The sequence below is a fragment of the Takifugu flavidus genome, chromosome 1, assembly GCF_003711565.1.
Source record: "Takifugu flavidus isolate HTHZ2018 chromosome 1, ASM371156v2, whole genome shotgun sequence".
Classification (NCBI taxonomy): domain Eukaryota; kingdom Metazoa; phylum Chordata; class Actinopteri; order Tetraodontiformes; family Tetraodontidae; genus Takifugu; species Takifugu flavidus.
The window spans coordinates 15,695,331-15,720,428 of NC_079520.1; the positions used below are offsets into that span (position 1 = coordinate 15,695,331).

Sequence of the window (25,098 nt, forward strand, 5' to 3'; positions counted from 1 at the left end):
AGGGTAAAACAGAGAATGTTAGAGTTTAACAGTGAAAAGAAACACATACCAAAAAAAGGAGAAAAGCCATGGTCAACAACAGCTGCTTTATTTTAGAGTTATTCTCACAGGTTTACCTGAAGGGCTGCGTGAATGACCTGAATTATTCCTGGAATTATTCATCGATTCCATAAGTCACCAGCAGACGTTACACTAAGGTTCCAGCAATCACAATGAAAATATACTCTGGCTTTATCTGCGGAATGGTGAATAGGTGCTACTATTCCTGCTCTGTTGGTGTAAAAAAACCAGCTGTAACGTGCACGTGTTAAATGGAAACTTAGACCCATTGTTTTGCTCCCATTCGTTGGTGCAACTTTGATGGAGCCCCGTCATACACCCCTGGAACAGACATCTAACCGTTTCTGGAGAAGCATTTCTTTGTTTACTGGTTAACGGGTGTCCACTAGTTACAGCGCAGCTGAATCCTTGAATCCTCTAAAGCCAGCAGAGATGAATGTGGCGACGCTATAACTCCCAGTTTGAAGGCTGTGGGTGGATGCTCATAAATATACCAGTTTTCCATAATTGAGGATTCAAATAGTCTCTGCAGATGGGAATACAGTCTGCTCTCTGACGGCACTTTGTGCTTTTTCAGTTTCCCTGAATTATTCTGTGTGCTTCCAAGATTATCCACCGTGGGAAGATCCATGGTTTCCTCTGAGTTCTTAGTCATCTCTCCTCCATATAACTAAAAGATTGTAACATGTACATTGTGATTGCAGCTATTTTTGAAGCACTTTATAAAATCATTTTGTTTTACCCGTCCGTTTATGATGCTTTATTATAAAGTCCTATGAAGTGCACGTGCCTGTTTGTTTACCCGTGTCACTCCCTGAAAATCTAAACAGTGTAACAGCATATTACAGTGCATGTTCCAAAGAACGGATATTAATTTCCCTCTTTATTGCAGCCAAGATATCAGTGTGCTGGCCAGAGTCATTACTGGAACCCCTTAAAAAAGTCGTTTAAACAGAATGACCTTTTTATGAGCATGCACATACAACCAGCGGACATTTAGCAGGAGTAATGGCACAACTTCCACGTGGAACAGGCAGCGTTTTAATCTCGGTGGTCGTGAGATTATATTTGCTGAAGCCAAATTACCTACTAAAAAAGCTGGAGAGCGTTAATTAGCACTGTCTTATTCCATTGCAAGTGCTATATTCACCCAAGTCACATTCAGATGGGCTGTTATCAGGGGTGATCCTAAATTGAAAGCAAGGTTTAATTGTAAACATTTATGGGCATCCATTGCTTGTTCGAGTCACCCAGACTCTGGCGGCACTGTCTCTGCCGTCACATCGCTGAAATTTGCCATCAGCAACGCTTCAGAGAAAACATAAACAAGGCCCATGGAGTGGGTTGTTGTGATTTCATCACCTTAAGCAATATTTACACTCTTCTTGAACAGTGGAATTAATTAATGACCGACGTGGGTGAAGGTCAACAATTGTATGAGGGGAGCAGAACACCGATCATTTAAATCTGGAAGAAGACAACACAGCATCGCATATTCATCACAATAAATCAGAGTGTGTGTAATCACGGTAAACAACAGGTCATTACATTAGTCATAATGGTGGTTTATTCATACACACACACACACACACACACCCCTACCCCTACCGTCTGTATATGTCACACTCATTTAACCTCTGTCAGTCAACCTAATGTTCTCTCACTGTGAGTTGTGCTGCTACAAAGGAATGTGCCGAGCTGGTCGCTCTCACTCAGCTGGGTGTTGCAGATTAGCTAGAGATTAGTGTGTGTGTGTGTTCTGAGGGGGTGTTTTGTCTTAGTTGCACAGAAAGAGGGCAGAAGCACAGTAAATATCAAACATGCCTGTGCGAGGAGCACTGTTTTCATCAATAACATCCCCTCGGATAGCTTGTGAGGCCTTGGTCTCTCCCAGCTCCGTCTGTTTACACCTCGATCTTTTTCTGTGACACATTCCATCTGTTTGTCTTCTGTTGGGTGACAGGGGAGTGTGAAAACCTGCACGCCGGTGGGTTTTTGCTCTGTGGGCCTCTCACATGGCTGCAGTATTGTTGGGAAATGACACAACTTCTCCAACCGGGAGACCATCCCAGTGCAGCTCCAGAGCAGAGGTTGTTCAATTCCCAACAGACACAAATAAAATTCAGCAGTGGAGAATTTTGACCCCTGATGTATCAAAACTCCCTACTAGTTTCTTTTTGACATCCCTTTTAAATATTTTCCACACAGATCCCACATACTTCAACCTCATTTTAGGATGATCTGTTTTTGTTTATATATATATATATTTACTTCACCCAGTTTGCCACTCAATTTACCCCCCTGTTCACAGAACTAAATAGCATATGTCTCTTCTCCTCGTTCACCAGTCACTGTCCTTTGTTGAGAGATGGATGGATAGATGGGTGATTTGGATAAAAAGAAACACAATTGTCCTCAAAGCAGCTGTAGGTCATGTTTTTGTCATTGTTACAATTAAACAATTATAAAAAATAGCCTGCCCCCATTGTAAATTAATAGACCGGCAGATTCGGAGCTCTCCCAGAGGGCATTTATGCATGTGAAATGCTTTAGATTGTTCCACCATTCAGGAACAGCTTTATTCAGTGTGAACGTCGCAGATATGAACCTGTGCTGGTGGAACTTGGGAGTAACGGTGAGCTGCCAAAAGGCAGTCTTTGGGGCCCCCTACTGGACAAGAGATGCCATTGTACCTATAAGTATTTAAAATTGAGAATGCAGCCGAAACAGCTGAGGAGTGATTTGAGAAAGGGTGACGAAAACCCTGTAATTCCTGTTGTTCATAACAAAAAAGAAACCCTTTCATTGCTTCCTACTTCTTTGATGCAAAGACTTTTAAAGGATTGCTGTATATGAACGTTTCACATGAAACATGTCTTTCCCCTGAGGTGAGGAGTTGACAGACCGGCCTGGAGGAGACTGCGACAGTGTTCTGGTACCACCAGAGGACAGCACCTCTGTGGAAGAGGATGTTTGCACGTTCTGTCATTATCCCTGTTAATCGTCTGGGGTAATCTAAACTGTGCGTAACGCTGAGGCGCGCTGAGGAGATGGTGTCTGTTTCAGGAGCAGAAATGGGTGTTGCTGCCAGCAGGGGTTCACATGTGACGGCAGCGAGGCAATCAATGTAGTAGCCTGTGACAGTGAAGATCAAGGCCTCTGTAGGGATTCAGACCTTTGCTAACATGCCTTTGCTCACTCATACAATAAGCTTTTTCCTTTTCAGAGCAGCATGATTCACAGTTCTCAGAGTGTGCGGCATTCTGCTGACACTCAGTGACATCTGTTTATTTACAAGAGCCTCCATGACAGGCTCTTACAGATCACTTCTAATGTAAAAGCAGGGGAGCATCTGAGGGGTCAGCAGGAAGATCACTTCAACTAAGAAAATGATTGGTCTTTGATTAGAAGTTGGCATGGAAACATGCTGATAACAAGGATCAATTGGCCATTCCTTGGTTTCTGTTGGTTTAATGGCTGCCCAGGCCTAAAAACATGGCTCGAGCTGAGCCATTAGGCCACTTTAAAGGCAGTTTGGGTTCCTTACAGCTTGAGGCTTCAGGGAGAATGATTTGATGGCCCTTCTCTGCACAGTCACCATTTTAACCGTGTTTGGCTCTGTCTTTTTTTATAGTTAACACTTAAAAAGTATTGATGTGGCTAAAAGCTCCCAGGTTTCTCCCACATGAACCAGGCCACGGCCCCTGATTGAACCCCTGCTGGTTTATTTAGGGTTCCGGTAAAAACACAGAGATCTTATTTGTGCTTTGTCATCAGGCTGCTGGTGGAGGATCAATCCAAACCTTGTAAACTTCTCGGTGGTAAATGTGTGCCGATAAGATCTCCTTTTGTGCTCGCTGGATTGTCATGGGACATAACCTAATATGGGGGTTACCTCAGTATTTGGAAGCAATCTCTGAGTGTCTTTCTCCCCTCATCTTGGCTTCACTTTCCATGGTATCTTTCCTCCTCATTCTTTTTCATTCACTGATGCTCCCTCTCTCCCTCTCTCTCTCTCTCTCTCTCCACTCGAGCGTCCTCTCTCACTCGTAGAAGTGTACACAGGCTCAGAGTGATTGGAATGATTTTTCTTGTATTCTCTCCAGTATATCCCTGTGTGATACAGTCAGTAAATAGTTTACTACGACGAGCTCTGCTTGCACTTGAGGACTATTCTTTCATTCATTGTGTTCTGCAGCTTGGAGGAATTGAACTGAAGGGTTACATTTCTTTCTGGTGAGTGTTGGAGCAAAGGGGATTTGTTGGGTTTCCTTAAAGTGAATGTGTGGCGAGATGGAGACGCTGAAGGTCCGAGTTCAGCGGCGCTCTTCAGCTTCAGATAAAGTAGATCGAGGTTGAGCTGGTTTTCAGTTTTGAACTGGAATTTTGTTTTTTCTGGGATTTATTCAGGCAAATCAAGTGGTGTGGAAGCAGTTTTCTCACCCTAATACACTGGACTGCAGGGATGGAGCTGTAAAAGTATTCAAGCAACAGTATTTAACGAGGCCAAGTGCCAGAGGGGTTCAGATGGAATCTTTACGAGTTGATGGACATTCATCGGGCTTATCTCCGGGCTGTCTGACCAGAGCTGTGTGCTGTTATGTAGGAGAGCCCGCTGTAGTATGACATCATGAGAACTGTAGGGGTAGAATAGGGGAAGTGCAGCACTGTGGTGCGGTCCCACAGGGAATGCTGGGTAATGTGTTCCAGGTTGGTTTGGCCCTCGCTGTGACCCCGCTGCTTTCCTCTCCCAGACTCAAACTCCTCCGTCATGTTTTTGTTCTGTTGTCCTTCCCCCAGCTAGCTTCTTCTGGGTGTTTCCTGTAATAGCATTGCATCTTTGAGTAAACACACTCATTTTCTTTAGTCTCAACCACGTGCTATGTGTTCTATTCTATGTGTTTTTTCTTATGTGACATCTAAATTAAAAAGGTTAATATAGAAATAAAGTGTGTGTTTCTTATAAATTCATATTGGCACCAGTTATCTAAATGACCTGTTGCTGTCAAAGGGGCATTTTCTGCGGTTTCCTCTAAAAGAGGCTGTTCAGCAGCCACTAATCGGTGAGCGATTGTCTTCTTCAAACCTTTGTGGTGGTGCAGCAGGTTCACAGTGGACCTCTGTGTCCAGGGCACATTATGATCCAGATGCCATAACCTCGCTAAAGGTGTGAGGCAGTAACTGTGGACATGGGCCCGGCTCTGGGATATTTTAGTGAAACGACTCCTTGTGAAATTCAACAGGCGATTCTGATTTAAGCCCCCCTCCACCTCCCTCTTCCTCTGCCTCTCTGTGCTTTTTCTCTTCGCCTTATTTAATGTCTTTCCTGCTGCACCGTCCGTTACCACATCCTCCTCCACTTCATCTTTTTCTCTCCTCTTCTGCTTTGTCTTCATAGAATATCTCTTCCTGCCCTGAACAACTTTGCACAAATGGATCTGTTTTTCCATTTTTTTTTGCTTCCTGCACATTTATTCAGTCTGTCTTCTTTTGCAGTTCATCCTCATTAGTTCTTTTTACCCAGTGACCTTCACCCATCATGCATTATCGCTCTATTCTCTCCAGCTGCACAAACATTAACAACGTGTACATTTATTTGGAATTCCTTTTCAGATAGAGATTCAGACCTCGGGATGATGTTTTTCCAAAGGTCCGAAACCGTGTCTGCGTGCTTTAAAGTTTACGGAATTTGATTTAGCATTCGGCATCTTTATGCGCCATGTTTAAAATTGTACCTTTGAAATGTCATCAGCAGAGAATCTAAGTACATTTTTACATAATTGATTGTCACACACATGCGCTGTTTCTATGCAGATGGACTTTCCTGGGATTTTCAGGGATTTCTAAATGCTCTTGATTGATTACAAACAGATTTGCAGCCGATTGTTAATAGAATATTTCCGACATCTGAAAACTTTTCGGTTTGACTGCGTTTGAATACTGGACGGATTTGTCAGTGTATATTATCCCACATGGTCATGTGATCTCTTTTATTCAAAGCAGATGCTCAGACACGAGGCTCCTCTCGTCTCAGCCGCACTGACTCCAGAAAGCATTTTACATGTTCCCGAGTATTTTTGTGTGAGCATTAAAACATAGCGTTTTTGAGCAGTCAGCAGTGAGGCTGTCCAGACTCGGGCCGTAGAAAAGCAAACATAACTTTTGGAGATAGGTACTGCAAGAGAAAAGGTTGCAGCTGAACTAGGACAGCATAAGGGCGTCTGGAAAGCAGCGTTTACTCAGCCGCCAGCATACCCCCATCACACGTGTGTGCGGAAGCGCAGGCCAGCAACCGCAGGTTCAACATGCTTTGGCACTCTTTTCCATATTCAGCTTTAGATGGAGCATATCTGCTTGCCATGTTTGGGTGTGCTTGGTTTATACCTTTTGATTTGTTTTCCTCGGCCCGGGGGGGTGGGGTTAGGAGGGTTTTGGTGCTGAGATACCAGGGCTGCTGCGCATACCTGACTGCTCGCTGAGAGTTCAAACATGATGTTTTGGGCGGGAAGGTTTGCATGTTCTTTCCAGTGCTTTGACCTCGCTTCTTATCTTCAGCTTTACCAATAACCTGGACTAAATGTGAAACTAAAATGAGGAGCCTAGTAGGCTGGAACAAGCTCACACATCATGTATAAACAATCCATCCGAAGGTGTAACCAGCTCCTATTTCTCCAACTCTCATTTTTTTATGTACATGGTAGAGTCTTTCCAGTATTTTTCAAGGCGGATGTCTCTAAGCTAATGCTATATTTCTGCTGGTTCGTGCTTGTAGCTGTACTAAATATTTGTGACTTACAAAAAAGTAGGTAGTTTTACAAATGAGCATTGGAGCCCTAAAATAACCAACATGTTGACAAATGTCAGAAGTCTACATGCATAAGCTGCAGCGCTGACGTCTCTCCTTTTGACCTCGGCTGAGTCCCCAGACCAGAATAACAGGGTTCGTTTAACACTGACCCCCCCCCCCCGTAACCTCAGCAAACCTTGACCCTCCATAATGCTTCTAAAAGTAGAATTTGTTTAAAACCGTGTTTCTGTCACTCATGGTGTGTGTGTGTGTGTGTGTGTGTGTGTGTGTTGTGTGTGTGTGTGTGTGTGTGTGCAAGCACACCTGCGTGTGTGCACCCCCATGTGTGTGTGTGCAGGGGGCCAGTGACACCTTTACAAGCTGGTCTGCTTCCATGTGAATACTTGTGTGTGTGTGTGTGACCTTGTGATAGCATGAGCAGATTTGATTTGTGGCATTGTCTGTGTGAGTGGGAGCCAGTGATGGAATTTACAGTACAGACATATTCACAATCTTGGTATCTGATTATCAGTATTGGAGATTATTCCAAGTAATTGAAGGGGAGTGAGTGTGTAACAGGGAGAGATAGTATGAGGGGAGGGTGTCATCTTTAGTTAGTGTGCGTTTGTGTGTGTGTGTGTGTGTGTGTGTGTGTGTGTGTGTGTGTGTGTGTGTGTGTGACATCAAAGAGAAGCTAAGTGGGTGGGTGGGTGGATTACGGGAAGACAGCCTGACCCTCTCTAGTGGTCTGCATTTTCAGTCCATGCTGTATGTCTCCGGCGTGCACATACCTGCTTGACTCACTCAATGTTTTCACGTGTAGATTTTATACATGTGTGTATCTGTGTGTCTGTGTGTGAATTCCAGCTCTAAGTTCAGTAGATCTGTGCGGTGCCCCTTGCTAATCCTTTCCCAGAATGGCTGTTGCCAGGCAGAGAAATTCCCCAATGGTGCATTGATGGGACGTAATAGTGAAACTCATTGCTGGTAATATGAAATCGTTGTTTGTTGTATTTTTACAGTATATTCTATTTTGGGTTTCGAGTGGAGGGTCACAGGAGAAATGATTACTGTAGAATCCACAGCTCAAGTTTTAGTTAGAATCCTAAACCTAAAAAAGTGAACTTTTTCATTCTTGGCACTGCGTAGCCAAAAAACAAGTAATTGATTTCACCAGATAAGCAGAGTTTAATCTGCTGCACTAATAGAATAAGAGCATGCAGTGGGGAATATTGGAACTCCAATAAAAACCCTAGGAATAATGCCTGCTGCATATAGAGGAGGATATCTTGAAGTTGGGGTGTTTTCTTTCGGAAAAGCACAGCCAGTGCAACAGTGACCCACCTGACTGAGCTAAATCATTAGCATTTCCTCTACAGACCAAGTGTAATACGATATATCAAGCTATATTTGTTGCGGTTGTTGTATGGGCCTCCAGTTGTGCTCGGGATGATCGGTACTGTCTGGAACATACGAGAAGGAATCATTGATATTGGATGACCTAGCTTTGTGTAATTGGCCTGAGATGCAATTACTCCCCCATACGTTTGATATTACTGCCTCACATTACAAAGACTACACACAGGCAACATTTTCTCATATTTACCACATGTACAGTGTGTGTAACCTAAACTGCACCGAAGCTGCCTATCACGGAGTGTGTGAGGACAGCTGCTCCACGTCCAAGCCTTGCCACTACATTCCCTACTGTTCCCTTTGAAGCTCGACGCTGTTAAAACTGTATGCACGGCTCGTCCTGCTTCATCAGCCACCTGTTACATCTCCTCCCAAAACTAAAGCATCTTCCTCACATTCAGAGCCAGTCCTCAGTACATGTGATATTTTTATATATATATATTTTCCTTTTTCTTATTTCTTTCTATAATTCTTATTTCTGTTGTTGTGCCCCCCCCCCATATTCTTGATTGTGTCTCCACTCTCTCACCCACTGAACGTGCAGCACGGTACGTTCCGTTTCCCTCAGGATGGCTCCGATCTGACAACAGCTCGGTCTGTGCCCCGTGCAGGAAACCCCTCCCATTGAGACAACAAACTGGGCTTAACTACCTTCATTACATGTGCAATATATCTATATTTTAGGCCCACCAGCTCTTTTTATGAACAAGACGCCCACGTCATTACGGAGAGTTTTAAGACAATTTGTGCCGTCATCTCTGATCGATACGCTTTCACCTACATCCTGTCGCCATTATGGAGCCCCACTCAAACCAGTTCTCCCCACTCTGTCACTGTGTTGGTTGTCCATTTTTGTAAGAGATGGAGAAGTTTCAGAGATCTTTTTGCTGGATTCGGTCAGGAACGTGGGACGAGCCAGGTCATTTTTTGATAAGTGTTTCCCGTCATGGATTTGTTCTGAGAGCAGCGTAAAGTGAGCGAGGTCAAAACATTGACTTCAAACCTCACACTGACGTCTCTGCTTTCTCTTCTGCCTCCCACCAGCTCTTCATCTGTCTCTGTCTCTGCCTGTCCGTCTCAGCAGACTCTTCTGTGACAGATCTCTCTTTTTCCTGTCTTTTGTGCTCCACAGTGGCATTTCTATTATTTCTGTTCACGCTTTGACTCCATGTCTGTCAGGAGGAAAGTGCTTGATCGCAGCAGAGGACGAAATGACCGTGACCTTTAATTCACATGTGTTATAACAGTCTAAAAAAAAGAAGAAAACAGCAGGTTAACTAGAATTATGGACCGTTGTTTTGATCAATTATTGAGGCTGCTTCTGTGTTCATTTATATAAATGTAACTAACTGCTCGAGCCCCTGCAGTGTTATGAAACCAACTGACATCCTTCTTCATGGTTTACTTAACAGGTCACCTACTATGTGCAGAACAGAAAGCAGTATCCTCTGAGTCATCCGTGCCAAAAGCTGCTGTTGTCTTGTCCTGGATGTGTGTGTCTCAGGGTGTCTCTGTGCCCAGAGACCCCCATCACTGACAGAGCGGACCTGAGCCCCTGCTGCAGACGGTGGCGCTGCCATCCTGCTCACCCACCTGGGTAAGCAATGCTTTACATGCAGTTTAAAGACTTTTTGTTTTTGTATTGCATTGCACATATGGCGAGTTGGTCTAACTAGTGTGAGGGAAGTGCTTTAAATTTTTTGTTTCTGCAAGTATAATTTAGTAAAACTTATTCCAAAGCAGACACATACTGAAACAGGACGGGGACCCAAACCCTGACCCACTACACACGTTCAGAGTACAGTCCCAGGGTAGCGTCCATCTCACCCCTTCCCCTTCCTCTCCACCCTCCAGGGTTTATCGTGCTTGCCTCCAGAGGACTTCGCTGTTTTCCCTGCTGACTGGAGCCCTGCTGGAGGCTATAGCAGCTCTTGGTGCCCGCTCTGCGTTACCCTACTCTTTCCCTCAGGGCTCGAGCAGCCACGTCGTGCTGAAAGGTGGGTACATTCATCCGTGTCTTTGGCCACGCGAGGCACGATGAAGGAGAGCAAAGAGGAAAAGCCAGTGAAGCAGGAGCCTCGTGTGTTTGATTCTGAGAAGAAGAGTTTCTCACCACTCCCCTGTGGTCCACCAGTCTTTCCCACGTGGTTTTATTATCCACAGTGGCGTTTGGGTCAGTAGGAGCACAAATGTAACCAAAGCCGGTAGTTGCCTTTTCTCTGTTACATTTCTCTGTAAGTCCCCAGCAGTCTCATCTTCTCTCCCCACTTTCGTGACATCCACCCACAATACCAGTAAAGCCAGACTGAAGAGAGAAAGACTTCTAACATAACAGGTTCACACAGCTTACTGCTCTAAAAAAACGAATCAAGCACACACATAATGCAGTTGGCCCGCTTGACGTGACATCAACCAGCATGCAGGCAGTTGGGTGGTAAGTCAGTATCTCAGCTTGTAATGGTCTGTCCACTTTCTCCAGAATGATGTTGCATTTGACTTAAATGTAAGCTGATCATGACATTAATTTCCACTGGCAGTGGGCCAGGGGACAGGCTGTCTCTGGCAAGATGAAGGAGGGACACACACACACACACACACACACACCGCACATATCTACAACATGACACAGTGTTCTGTTTTAATGGGTATTGCAGGAAACAGAATAGAGCGAGGCATTTGTACACATGGTTGCCTATAAGTTTTGGCAGAAAAGTTTTCAGAAAAACACACACACACACACACAGAGTTCCTCTCACTACTGCAGGACCCAGGAATTTTATAAGAGAATAATTCTGCATTTTAAATGGTTACTTTGTACGAGAAGTCTGCTCTGTCTCCCAACAACAATAATAATGACTCAAAACCAGGAGCAAACAGCAGCCTCACACACTTTTAGCGATTTTAAGTGTAAAACCTCAACTATCTGTACTTAATTATTTAGTATATTTCAAAGGTTTTCAAATAATGCAGGTTGTGAAGTGAAACAGCAGAAGCCATTGAAGATAATACAGTAGTTTGAAACTTGGACACAGTTTGCCATAAGATTCAAGTTTGGCTAGAGAATTTATCGCTTTCTTACCATTTATGGTGTTGTTACTGCTTTCATTGGTTCCAGTGAACAATCTAGTCTAATTCTCTCAGACAAAAAGTTTTTCCTCAGTCTAGCTTTTGTGAGTCAGTTTAGAATTAATGTGATTTATTTGTTTCTAAAGATTTGGCAGCAGTCTTGAAGATTTTCACGCAGCTCTTGTAGACCAGAATCCGTGCCAACTGAATTTAGTTCACAGTTCTCTGCATGCCGGTTCCATGGTAATGATCTGAAAAATGGACGCATTTGCAGCAGGTCAAGAGGAATATTTTTCTTTAGTCGGGGTCGATGTGACAGTCTTGTTGCGAGGGTAAACCCAGGCCTTTACTAGTGTTGGAGGAATGTCAGCAGGGTAAGGCTGGGTCAAGATGTACTGTGTGATTGTTTTACAGGCGGAGAACCTCCGACAAAAGAAGAGAACCTCAGTTCTCACTGAGGTTCTTAGTCTTCAGGCTCCTTTCGCCCCTCGCAGAAACATTGCGGCAGGTTTTGCAGATTGTCTTCAGGATCAGTGAGTAACGGCCACAGCAGTGAGGCCACCTTGACTCCTCACAGCCAATCCTGGAATAGGAATGGGAACACGTGCTCTTGCATGACAGCATGAATGATTGCTTTAGAATCAGAGGAGAAATTCAGCCAAAGCCATCCAAAGGTCAGAGATGGGAAAGGGCGGAATGTTTTACCAGCTTGGTCGATTGCTCATTACAGCAGAGCATTATTGGAAAAGAGTTTTGTTTTTCTATTCTCAATGGTTCCACTCCATATTATCTACTGTTTACTGGTTTCTTTGGCAACCCTATTGGAGCACGACCTTTAATCATGACTGGCAATTGTAAAGAATTTGAAAATGGCCAATCTTGCCTTGCTGATAATAAGTTTATCATTTCGAGTTAAGATCACTTTATTGGTGGAATACTTGCTTCCAATTTAATGGTTAATAAAATGAGAAAATATGGAAACATATTGTGTAAAAATTGAATAAATATTAGATTTATTCGGTTCAGTTTTAGTCATTTATCATCAACTTAGATGTGCTGAAGTCGGGTTTCTATGCTGAGGTATCAAATTAGGATTAAAATGATGGGTAAAAACAACAGCTGTCATTTCTCAGCTGCAATTTGTGCAGAAGCCAATCACAGTTTATTGATACTTTATTGATTTAGATGTTTATTAGATGTTTATAGCGTGTGCTCATTGTAGTGTTCCTCAGATGAGATAAAAAAAAATACAATGCTGCTAAAATTGCAGTGATTTTAAAAAGTGTAAAAAGATTTTTATCATGTTAAATGATCAAATCAGTCATCATGGAAATTCATCAGTTCAAAGCACTTTATTCTACAGTATATTTTTAGAAATGCAATAGAGTTGAAAGCTCGCATTATTTTGCTATTCTTTTGTCTATGGATTTGTTTATTTCCTCTCTGCATAAGAGTGTATTATTTACGAGTGTGTGTCGGTGTACGGCATGCTCCAACTGTAGAGTGTGGCAGTCAACTATGGTGACTATGACGGTGAGCGGGAGGGAGAGCGCAGAGGGGGACGAAAGAGCAGTTGTCAGTGATCGAGTGTGAGCAGGAGACAGTTCCAGTAAGACATGGAGCGAGCTGTAGAGCAAAAAAAGAGAGAGAGAGGATGAGAGAGAGAGAGAGAGAGAGAGAGAGAGAGGGAGGGAGCAGCTGGGGGAGTCAACAGGCTGACATGTGGACCTCAGGCACTGCTGATCCAGTGTCGCTGTGTGACGCGTGGACGGAGAGTGATCAGCTGTAACTGGCAACCATGAAGCACTCGCACAAAGTGGACTTCAAGCTGATCAGTGAGTAGCAGACATGTGAGTCACTGTTCCTGTTGCCGAGTCTCGGTGACCAGACTTTTATTCGCTTGTCTAGACATTTATTTGGCTCATATTCTCCCAGCCGCTGTGTGCATTGTGTATGTGCAGATTAGAAATGCGGGTGTTTAAATGGTTGGTTGCAGTCTAACATGGTACTAGAGAATCGTAGCGTTGACCGTTATTCAGAAAACAGCATTTAATGTCTTCATTTGTAATTTTACTAGTACATTTTATCCAAAACAGCTTGTTTTTGGACTCCGTGCTGTAGTTTAGTTGCTGCCGTGATTGTTGTCAACTACACACATTTGGCACATGGCACCGTGTGTTGTTGGTTTTTTTTCTTGATTTTGCTAATTTCAGAGCAATCACAAAAGTGTACAAATTAGCAAATCTAAAGATAAAATGAACATTGTAAATCTAATTTAAATGGTCATTTATTTAAATACATAAAGGGTGGTGCATTAGTCTGAAAATGTGTGTGAGAGGTTATGATGCCTTCGCATGATATTTAAAAAAAACCAAATGACTTTAAAAAAATGATATGACCCCCCCCCCCCCATTGTAGTGAATGTTACAGTATCCATTCTTTTTCTAATTCAACCTCTTGCTTCTGCCTCTGCTTGTTTACAATCTTTAACCTGTCTCACGTACACATCAGTGCGAAATATTGAAGAGCACTTTGCTTACCCCATTCTTGGGTATTTAAGACAGTGTTCTACACTAATGAGGGGGTGGGATAGATATATTATTTATGAGTGCAATTCCAGTGTATCTTAAGTGTGATTTCAGCTCTGACGTCACTGTAATAATTCAACAGTATTGTTAGTCAGCAGCCAAACTGAGATTTGTAGGTTCTGCTCTGTGAATGCAGCATCTGGGTTATGAACCCTCACACTTTTTAGCTTTCCTTCATCTTCTGCATGGGAGTTGCACCACGGCCTCCGTATTTGACAGCAGACACATTCATGCTGGGAGAGAGGAGGGAGTTGCAGATGTTTACAGCAAGCCTCTGCAATGGAACTGGAAAAACCGAATTACCGTGCAGTTTTATTCAAGATTGCGATGACTGAAGTTTGGGACATTTCATCAGGATTAGGAAATTTGTGCTTTCTGCCATTGAGATTTATTTATTTCAAAGCAATACATACCAGCCCTTTGACTCACGATGCTTGTGTTGCACCTGTTAGGATGCCCTACATACTCCGCTGGGGAAGTTGTCATCGGGTTGTTACGAGCTTCTGACATCAGTCCACATGTCCAACAAGGGTCTGTGCTTGGCAGTCACGATTGTTGGCAGTGCGAATGTTCAATTTTCCTTTGGTAGCGAGGGGACAAAACTTTTGATTTAAAGATTACTCCATCATATCACAGTTATTTTTCATAAGCCCTGAATTCTCCAAGCACTGCAGGTGTGTTTATGTGCGTCCTTGTACTTGCTACATGCTGTATTGAGTAGCAAAAATGTCTTTCTACTAGCAAACTGAGGGGGGGTTTGGAAAGTGAGGACATTTTGGCTGGTTCTCACAAATTAAAATGTCTTTTTGAGGATTAAGAAAAGGTTTTAAGGTTGAGGTTCGTATTGGGCTTAGGGTAGGTCAGGGTCAGGGTTAGAGAGTAGTTGGGATGGTTAGTTTTGGACAAGTGGCTGGGGAATGCATTATGTCTGTTAAAGTCCTCATTAATTTAGAAGTACAATGGTGTGTGTGTGTGTGTGTGTGTGTGTGTGTGTGTGTGTGTGTGCGCGCGCTGTCACTGGCTGAGTTGTAATGCCAATTATCTTACAGCATCATCTTCAAATACTGCCGAGCTATTGTTTTTAAGACACACAAACGCATTGATGCCTTTATTTCCTGGCTCTATTAATGCTGTGCTGTCTCTTATATTACGCTGTAAAATAGCCTGAAAAGGATGTTCACCTAATTAACTCTGCTCGAGTGTTCATGCATTACAGATGACTAAGCCTATGCATAAAGACCAGAGGAGCCTAAAGGTGAATTAGTGCAGGTATATGATCATTCATTGTCATAAGGGCGTCGCTGCAGTATCACTGTGCATATTACATTTTGTGTGTGTTTTGCACCACGTGCGTGTGTGTGTGTGTGTGTGTGTGTGTACACCTACCTACAGAGGCACCCACCCCCTCACCCCTGATTATAGCTTTGTTTGCATGTGTATGTCCAATTTTAAAAGATGAATAAATGAATTGTTGAGGCCTTTTTGTAGTCATGAAATTCATATGACTGATTGGAGAGTGTCTCCATTTCCACTTCAGAGGGACTGCATGTAAAGCAGGCGGCCAGGCTCCTTCATTTCTGTTGGTAATAAAGAAAGATGATTGAACATTGCCTGAACATTTGAAAAAGTAATTTTGTAAAGATTTGAAGAAGTAATCTTGTAAGACACATTTTTCCTCTCGGTATGAAATCGTTTCTACGTTTCACAGCATTTGGGCAAATTACAGCCAAGTATACACAGAAGCCATATTCTGCAGTCTCAGTGTCATAGCTGAAAACATGAATCCTCAAATTGTCTGTGATTATATAACGATGATGTTTATTTAATGTAAATACATCCATGAGAAAACCCAGGAATGGATTCCACACTGGATGATTGATGATACATGGCCGGTTCCCGTTAGCATAGTTTGAGGATTTAGTGGATTAAGGTGTCTCACTAACTGTGACAAATGATTTATTTACATACATGACACATATTTATTTATATCTGCATATCGAGTGTAAAATACAGAGTATTCACTTGTGCTCTAATCATTCATTGGGCTTTAAATCATTTCTGCTTCTCTAATTGTTCATTACAAATGTGCTTTAATTTAAAAAAAAACACCATTTTCCTCTCACAGCTTTTGATTACTTTTTAAAATGTCCAAATTTATTTCTTTCATTAATTTTTATACCAGTTTGTTTGGACTCATTGCATAGTATTCTGTAGAACACACACACACAAACACACACACACACACACACACACACACACACACACACATACACACACACACACACACACACACACACACGCACACACACACAGAGTGAGCAGAAATTCTTTACAGAAGTGGTAAAGCCGGATCTACAAATCAAAGAGTGCAAATAAGCTATTTCTTTCTGGAGTGCAGCCCCTGCTGTTGCCTTGGTTACCTGTTGCACATCTCAGGGGTTACCAGGGACAACCTTTAAGTGTGTGTCTGCATATAAGTATACACCTTTTATTATGTCTTGTTGCAGGAGCAGGACTAGGTAGATTTCGTTGTGTGTGACAGTTAACAAGAAGCAGATACTTTAATGCCTGGTGTTTGTTTGAGGTGATCTACCTCCTCTTGTCTCTTGTCCATTTCATTGCTTGTGTCTGGCAATATAAATGTTGTACAGTGTTAAGAAGCAGGGTCTTGGCTCGCATTGGAGCTGTCTGCAACATTTACCTCCGGACACATCTTAATAAAGGGTGTTAGGGAGGGTGAGTGGTCCTGCTGGAAGTAAAATAAGTCACTTTTCTGCCTTCACAAATAACAGCCCTCAAATGTTTCCTGCAGTGCTCTGTTGACTCACCCAGAAAATGTTCAGCATGTGAAGCTGGCTGCTCTAAAACTCCTGCACAGCGTGTCCACTAGATTCTCAAAGGCAGCAACGAGGGCCGGGTTTGCATTTGTATGTGTAAACAGACGGACTAATGGACCTGACTGTAATCTAAACACAAGAACTAGCAGCTGATCAATGCTGTTTACTTCATGTGTGCAGAGGTTCTGGCTGCAGACTTTCTCTCTCCCGCATGGAGAGTAGGTGGTGCACATGTTAGGATCAGGAGATATTTATGATCAACAGACATTTTTCATTAAAGCTTCACAATTTTACTGTGAAAGTGAAACCGCGGAGGAGACACGGCCTCAGTTTTATTAACTTGGGTGGATTTCTCTTCACCTTTACAGTAATCCTCCTGTTCTTGCCACTATTACGCAATATTTCAATCTAAGACAACTCTGTGAGACTAATGGATTCTTTACATTTCTCTCCCTTTATTTGTCCATCCAGAGCGTCAGCTGGCCAACAGCATGACCAGCAGCAGTGCGCTGTCTCCCGCCGTCAGCGGCATCAGTAAGGAGATGGCAGAAATGCGGCACCTTGTTCAGTTCCCCGAGGAGATCGCCTGCATCCTCACTGAGCAGGAGCAGCAGCTCTACCAGCGGGTCAGAGGAATTTACTCACATATCAAAAAAAATATCGAGCTTGTTCATTATATATGAATTTGCATGTGGAGTCACCGCTCAGACGTTGTCAGTTTTTGAAAGGTGCTGGACTTTTTGTTGCAGTCTGACTTTGAAAATGACTAAATTTCTGGATGGAAATGAATATTGTGACACTGCACAGGATTATCACGAAATCTGGCAATGGAATGGAAGTTTGTGTGCTTAACAGTGTATATTTGGTCTTTCATTTGCAATTCTAATAATTTAGTTATACTGTGTGCATCCATAGGTTTTCCCCCTGGACTACCTCTGTTTCCTTACAAGAGACCTGGGCAGTCCCGAGTGTCAAAGCAAACATCACCCAAGCCTTAAGGCATCACTTTCTGTGCCAGCCATGTCTACACAGAGCTCTCGTCACAATGCAGTGGAGGACCTGGTGGCACGCTTCAATGAGGTGAGAAGCCGGGGAAATCCCTTATACGAAGTGTGCGCCATCAGTGTGCAGAAGGAAGTTTGCCTTTGAGGACGACAGGTTTTATCCTGTCCTGTCAGAGGAAGTCAATCGACTGTTAATGTTGTCAAGGTCCTACATGAAACCACTGATGGTTCGATATAGTAGCTCATTCTGTCTTAAAATTCACAGCGATACAAATCAGAAGGCTGGTTTGACTTTGCAGACCTATTTGTGTCGAAAGAGGGCACTTACGTATATAGAATGGCAACCTAAAAAAACATCTAATTTTCCTTCTAAAGTTCATCCAACAGTGATGTCACCAAATATGGGTGAGATCTCTTGTGATATGATAAGGATGTGGTTAAAAAACACAGCAGAGTGCTATTTTTTCTCTGCGTGGGTTTGCCTTCTCATATTTGTCGTTGCAGTCATCAACCTTAAGTTCATAACAAAGTCACATGCCTTTTTATCAAATCCAACAATAAATATAAAGTAAGTTGGCTTTTTTTGAAGAGTGACTTAAAGAAGCTAGAGAGATGAATTATTAGTGGTGTCATCTTTAATTAACATGCCTTTCTTGTCAATTAATTTCATTTAAGTCAAGAAGACAAAGAAGTAGTCTCTCAAATGTGCATTCTTACCATATATGGGCATAATACCCAAATGACATTAGTGGTCCTCCCTGTGAAGACATGTTTAAAGCTATAAAGTTATGTTACATCAGGACACACAGAAGATTAGATGTTGTCAGGACATCTTATCTTTCACTTTTAACCGTCATTTGTGGTTTTCTTTTTGGATTCCTCAGAAATCAAATTACAATGAGCAGGAGTCAGGATGAAATAGTAAATTGCAATTCATTTTTATTTTACAAATTTAGTTTCAATTAATAACTGATATCATTTTTCCATAATATATATTTGTGGAACCATCTGTCACAACAACTTCAGACACTGCTCTAAGCTGGATTTCTACGCTTGGGATTTTGTATTAGAAAACATTTAGGTCCACTTTCTTTTCTCACACTTGACAGAAATCATTTTGATCATGCAAGCAGTTACGTTTCCCCCCAAAGTATCAAATGCTTTTGATTCTGTTCCCTTTCAAGCCATGTATGGGAGTGAAAGATAAGAGCATAGAAAAACTTGGAAGGGTAGGCAGTTTGGGCCCCTTTGTGTCCATCCACAGTGTTTAGCTTTGAGAGGACAGTACAGTGTGTGCTCTCCCCGAGTTTGTAATGGCTCTCTATCATCCTTTGTTATGTCATTTGTGTATCAAGGAGAAACCTGGTCTCTTATTTTGATAATGACACACTCACAGATATAGACCGGCACCCTCACAAACACCTGTAGGGCATCAGCGTATCCATAACTCCACCTTAGTTGTCAGTATGCTGATACAGTATGTGTACAATTGGTTTGTGCTCATCTTTGTCGTCATACATTCTCTATATGCTTTATTGATTTCTATTGTCTGTCACGCAGCACAGCCTCCAAACATGCATCATTTGTCATACTGACCTGTTCGCTGCTGACCAGTCAGAGCACTTGCAGGCCGTCACAGTTGCAACTGTAATTCAGCCCAAAAGGTGCTCACATCCTGTCCTGAGCAGGGGGGTAACAGATAACAGTAGATATTTACTGTGAGGCAGCAGGGGTGTCTTTCAGTGGTCTCATCTGCTCTGGTTGCCACTGGAACTGTTGCTTTGATTCAATATTCCACCACCTCCTCTGTCCAGCTGGATTATTGCTCATTAGGCGCAGCATTCTTTTTTTCCCGCTCTTCTCTGGTTTTGCACAGGGAGGGAAAAGGCAAAGCAGCAACAGCGTTAATAAGCACTTAAATTAATGCCAATGCCTAGCCGGTGTTAAAACCAAACCAAATTTTAAAAAGAACAGATGAAAAGACAAATGAGTCCCTCATTTACATGTACAGCCTGTTGTTATGTGTTTAAAGACTCTGTGCGAGTGTGGCTTTATTTAGCATCTGTGAAGTCAGACTCTGTGGTCAGCTTTACAAATTCTTACATAACCCTGTAATAGATCTGTAGGTCAAGGGGGTTGTTTTAACCACCTGCAGGGACGTAATGCCGTTTGCATGCATGGACTTTTATGTGTGTTCAACGTTTATGAGGCCTAAACCCACTGAGACACCAGAAAGCAGCATGCAGACAGATTGAAATCTGATCTTTTCCTGCGCTGCAAGTAAGTATGTGTATGTGTGTGAGTAAGTCAGAGAGAATGTGAAAGGAAGCTGACCCTGATACATGTCTGGCTCTCCTACCATGGCTTTTACACGTGCAAGGGGCCAGTCAGTGCAGAGACAGAGTGCAGCTCAGAGACCTTTGATCTGATTCATTGTCCTGTGGATGTCCTTGCGTGTGTGGCCATCTGGGGGGGGCTTTTCATAAATGTCACAGTTTTAAAAAAGCAAAAAATATAGGTTAACCTGTCATTACACTGTGGACTACATGGCCTTTGAATTGTCCAGTCATCAGGCTTCATATAACATGCTGCAGCAGTACTCCCAGTTTCCACCAATGTGTTGAATCTCAGATATTTACCAGCAGCCAGAGCCAATTATGTCTGTTCTAAAGTTCAGGTTTCCATCAGCAGCACTACAGAAGCCATAGTTTACGTAGATAGTAAAGCCTATTCTGTTCTATTCTATTTACACCTTTGACTTTGCTCTTCAGAGAATCCTCAGTAAGCTTCAACAAGCAGTTGTCTGACACCCCCACACAGTCCCTACATGGTAACATGACGTTGCTTCTCAAAATAAGGAAACCCTGTGCTCAATTTTTCTCATAAGAACAGTATTAAAGATTTGAAAGAAATTATTCAGAAAATGTTGGGAACTTGCAATAAATCATTAGAGAAAGACGTAAACACATCAACATGCCACAGTGAACTGCTGGAACTCTGGGAGTTGGACCTTGAAGTTGACATGGTTACACTTGTATTTTGCATTTAAATAAAAAAGAATGTTTTGAACAGGAACTTGAGTCAACATTGGTGACTGAACAGAAGCGATGCTGCCTGTGCCCACTGTCTCTTGAACGTCTCATCATCATTAAGAAATGTCTTTGTCCACAGGTGAGCTCATGGGTAACCTGGCTGATTCTGACAGCAGGGTCCATGGAAGAGAAGAGAGAGGTCTTCTCCTATCTGGTCAATGTTGCAAAGTGCTGTTGGAACATGGGCAATTACAATGGCGTCATGGAGTTCCTGGCTGGACTCAGGTTTAAAGACAGACACAGGTGCTTTGTCAATATTCTGCTCTGCACCCATGGCTTCAGAACTCTTGTTGTTACTCCAGGTCCCGTAAGGTGCTGAAAATGTGGCAATTTATGGACCAGACTGACATCGAGACCATGCGTAGCCTGAAGGATGCTATGGCTCAACATGAATCCTCCTCTGAGTACAAGAAGGTTGTGACCAGAGCTCTCAACATCCCAGGATGTAAGGTAGGTTGTTGCTTGTGCACATGACATTGGGAGTCAAATCTCAGAGGTCCTGCATTAACTCGTAATGTCTTTGTGTGTGTGTGTGTGTGTGTGTGTGTGTGTGTGTGTGTGTGTGTGTGTGTGTGTGTTGTGTGTGTGTGTGTGTGTGTGTGTGTGTGTGTGTGCACCACAGGTGGTGCCTTTCTGTGGGGTCTTTCTAAAGGAGCTGAGTGATGCACTGGATGGAACAGCAAGCATAATCAGCCTGAAATCTCCTCTGGAGAATTCAGAAGACTCAATAGAGGTACCAAAATGCTCTCAAGATGGAGCAGTGGCTGGAATTTATTCACCTTTATTTGATCTGTTCTCTTGGTGATGTAGTTTGTTTCAGACTATAGCGGCCAGCACAACTTCCTGTTGCGGTCTGGTCCTGATGGTCTACACATCCCAGAGAAAGAAGCTACTGTCAGTAACATTCTCCAGATTATCAGGTAAACTACATCCTGTGAGAAGTATGCATTATACCTTTATCCTCATTAGCACTCGTGAGCTCAGATCTGTTTGTTGAGACATCGGTAACCCTCCCGATTATTTCTGCTCAGATCCTGTAATCGTAGTTTGGAGGTGGAAGACACTGATGATGGCTCAACCAGCCCTTCTTCTAGTTGTCCACTCCCCACTTCCAGAAACAACTCCTTCAAGGACCGCTGCCGTAATCAGTCAGTCATCATTCTTTTTTTAGCCATTTATTTTCCCTAGAATCCTGTCCAGCATCAGAGGTCAAAGAGTGAGATAGATATTAGTCTCATTTAAGGAGACCTTAGGAAGGATGAATCTGTTTAGTCTTGGAACTGGCCAAGTGAAGGATGAGCTCTGAGCGTGGGGGATGGTGTGTGAGCTGTGTAAACATTTGAGAACATACGGCACAGACTCAAATGGCACAAAACATGTGACTCAGTACATCAAGGCTCTAGGAGGTTGTTTTTGAAACTTTATTGATTTAGTACTCTAGGGACCTAAACTTATGCCAAATATAAGCTGTAAAATGTCCCTGTCAAAGTGAAAGCTTTGTGAAAACAATTCTTTTGAACCATGTAAGTACTCCTGTCACATAGAACATCTGTGGTCTTGTGCACTCAGTGCAATGCACCAACAAAAATGGACCATAATGAAAAAGAATTACAGCCTGCTGTGGTGCTCAGCATCCTTGCTGAAAAGAAAAAAATAACAGTTTTTTCACTTAGTAAGCAAATGTTAATTACAAGCAAACATGTAATTACATTTAATAGTACCTTTTTAGGTAATGATATGCGTTTTCTACAATTTTAATTTATTACCGTGTGCTTTTGGCCCATTATCATTGACTCAATGTGTACCTTTTTAAACGACCTTTTCTTTAAGAGGTTAACTGGGAACTGTGGGAAAAATCCAGGAAATGGTCCATTGTGGAGAGCAGTTCTAGTTGCACTGGGTAAAAAAGTCTGCAACTTCTTTTAAAATGTTTTTATGATGTATGAGCCAAAAGAACCCAAGTCAGAGTCTGAATCTCCTTCAGCTGCTGTTTGTTAGCTGGGATTTATACTTTGGGTCCTAGTCCTGCTGAAAGATGAGCGTCCGTCCCCTTCATCCCTCTAACAGAAGCTTGAAAGGTTTACTCCAAATCTACATCTGATACTCAGATGTCTCACTCAGCCAGTTTTTGCCGGCTGCTTTCCTGTTGCTGTAGATTCCTGTATTACTCATAGCTTTTGCCAAACATCTACGTAACAAGACAATGTAGTTTTCTAACGTAACCGCTCAGATAAAGTGATTACCACAGAAACTCTGGTGTCACAGAGAAAATACATAGCTGGTTAGTTTCCTGTCAGTACAGGAAGAAGCAGAGCTCTGGTCCTTATCACCACCCTGGCGGCAAATAGTTCACAGCACTAGCTGAGATTTGGATGTGAAACAATTGTAAGAGACCTATTTCCATTAAAGAAAATTCTTACTAAAGGTAGGTGCTCTCTGGTTTGGTACCATTTTCTTTAAATGTAAGCATTCTGAGGACAACAAGCCTCTTGTGGCCAAGGTTATGGTGTCCAACTGTCCTGCGGCACAGATAAATATTATCTTTCTTATTCAAGCCTAGGAATGCCTTCTCCATTCTCTTGACCTTTCCCAGTGGCATCCTCTTTCTCTTGTGTTTTTTTTTTCTTTTTGAAGTCTGCAGAAATCTCTGTTTACTCTTAATTCCTGTCTTCCTTCCATTCCAGTTCACGTTCATTTAAGATGCCCCAAGAAACAAAACGTGCCTTGTAAGTGGAGCCAGGGGTTTGAACATGATGGCTAACGTTGCAGTGGCAGTAGAAACCTCTTTAATAATGCGGACTGTGGAATGACACTGTGCATGAGGGTCTTTGCTTTAAAGAATAAAGCACAAATCGGAGTTTTACATTTCCAGAAGGTTTGTCATTTCTTTTTCATGCACTCCTCTTCAGGTTCATGGTGGGAGACTTGTCAGATTCAGACGGAGACCTGCCATCTGAGCCTGCAGTGAAAGAGGGGGAGTTTCAGGGGACTGAAGAAACACACAAGGCTTTCAACCATGGCACCGAGCTCATTCCCTGGTAGGAAAATCCCACGCATGCAGCACAGCACCTAGTGAGAAACCAGCAGACATTCCATGCATTTACGTCTTTTCCTTCTAGGTACGTGTTATCGCTGCAGCCGGATGTTCACCAGTTTCTGCTGCAGGGGGCCACGGTCATCCACTACGACCAGGACAGCCACCTCTCAGCACGCTGTCTGCTGCGGCTGCAGCCCGACAACACAACGCTCACCTGGGGTATTTATGCCACTTTTACTCTGAGTTCTAGTTTATTATGTGAATAACTGGTTACACACAGAAGCCTACGTACTAAATTCTAACTGGATATCTATAAGGTGTATTTATGGAGTAGAGCCCCAGTTCTTTATTATTACTATTACAAAAATGAAAAATTGGCATCCACAATATGTCCTGTTTCCTTTGTCATTATTATGATTTATGAAAATTGTGTATGTGTTTATTCAAGGCATGCCACTGCTGTATCATCTGTAGAGCTTATGAGTTACATTTGTCGCCAAGGTAGCACAGGTTCCTCTGACTTCACTGCATTGCAAACGCATCATAAATGTGATTTATGGCAGGTAACCCACAGAAAGGTGGGGCCTCCCCCACAGAGCCACCACTGGGATTAGGACAGGCCGTCGTCGCAGGACTAGCCGAGGGGCTTTTGGACCTTGGAGTGGTGAAGGTTGGTTTTCCCAGTGTATGTTGGATATAAGAATGATTTCTTTTTTTAAAAGTTAAAATAGGTTTAATGTGAATGTTTTTATGGGAACATGCAGGCAGTGTTCCTGGGTCATCAGGGAGTCGATGTTCATGCTGTATGTCTGCAAAACAAGCTGAGCCACATGACAGTGGAGGAGAACACCCTGAGCCTCCTCTATGGTGTCAGTACCACTGACAACAGGTCAGTGCATGTCACCAGCTTTGACTGGGAAATCCCTTCCTTCGGCACTAGCTTGAAGTTGTTGTTGTTTCCGAAATGCTAAAACCTTGCTTTTACACGTATCTGTAGACTTCTGCACTTTGTGGCTCCAAACCACACCACGCAAATGCTCCATAAAGGTTTGTCAGAGTTGGTGACGGCCACACGAAAATTGAAGAAGTTTCCTGATCAGCGGTTGCAGTGGCTGCGGAGGCAGTATGTCAGTTTATATCAGGTACAGTCTTACAGGAAAGCATGCATTTCTATTAATAGGATGTTTTGGAGAGTGCTTCACTGGCTTTAA

The 25,098-nt window shown here is 42.8% G+C and overlaps 1 protein-coding gene across 8 annotated transcripts in view; it reads left to right on the forward strand.

The window, feature by feature from the left end:
• Positions 1-25,098, forward strand: part of plce1 (phospholipase C, epsilon 1) — a 49,925-nt gene that overhangs the window by 11,681 nt on the left and 13,146 nt on the right. For 5 of the 8 annotated variants that reach the window (XM_057025031.1, XM_057025023.1, XM_057025040.1 and 2 more), the window contains 15 exons: positions 9,676-9,860; positions 10,118-10,260; positions 17,226-17,380; positions 17,670-17,834; positions 20,930-21,075; positions 21,153-21,300; positions 21,473-21,583; positions 21,661-21,770; positions 21,882-21,998; positions 23,535-23,576; positions 23,760-23,888; positions 23,970-24,106; positions 24,451-24,557; positions 24,652-24,776; positions 24,885-25,029. In XM_057025031.1, the coding sequence (XP_056881011.1) occupies positions 9,676-9,860; positions 10,118-10,260; positions 17,226-17,380; positions 17,670-17,834; positions 20,930-21,075; positions 21,153-21,300; positions 21,473-21,583; positions 21,661-21,770; positions 21,882-21,998; positions 23,535-23,576; positions 23,760-23,888; positions 23,970-24,106; positions 24,451-24,557; positions 24,652-24,776; positions 24,885-25,029 (1,965 nt within the window). The remainder of the gene's footprint in view (positions 1-9,675; positions 9,861-10,117; positions 10,261-17,225; positions 17,381-17,669; positions 17,835-20,929; positions 21,076-21,152; positions 21,301-21,472; positions 21,584-21,660; positions 21,771-21,881; positions 21,999-23,534; positions 23,577-23,759; positions 23,889-23,969; positions 24,107-24,450; positions 24,558-24,651; positions 24,777-24,884; positions 25,030-25,098) is intronic. The other 3 variants (XM_057025058.1, XM_057025063.1, XM_057025077.1) reach the window with 1 other exon arrangement.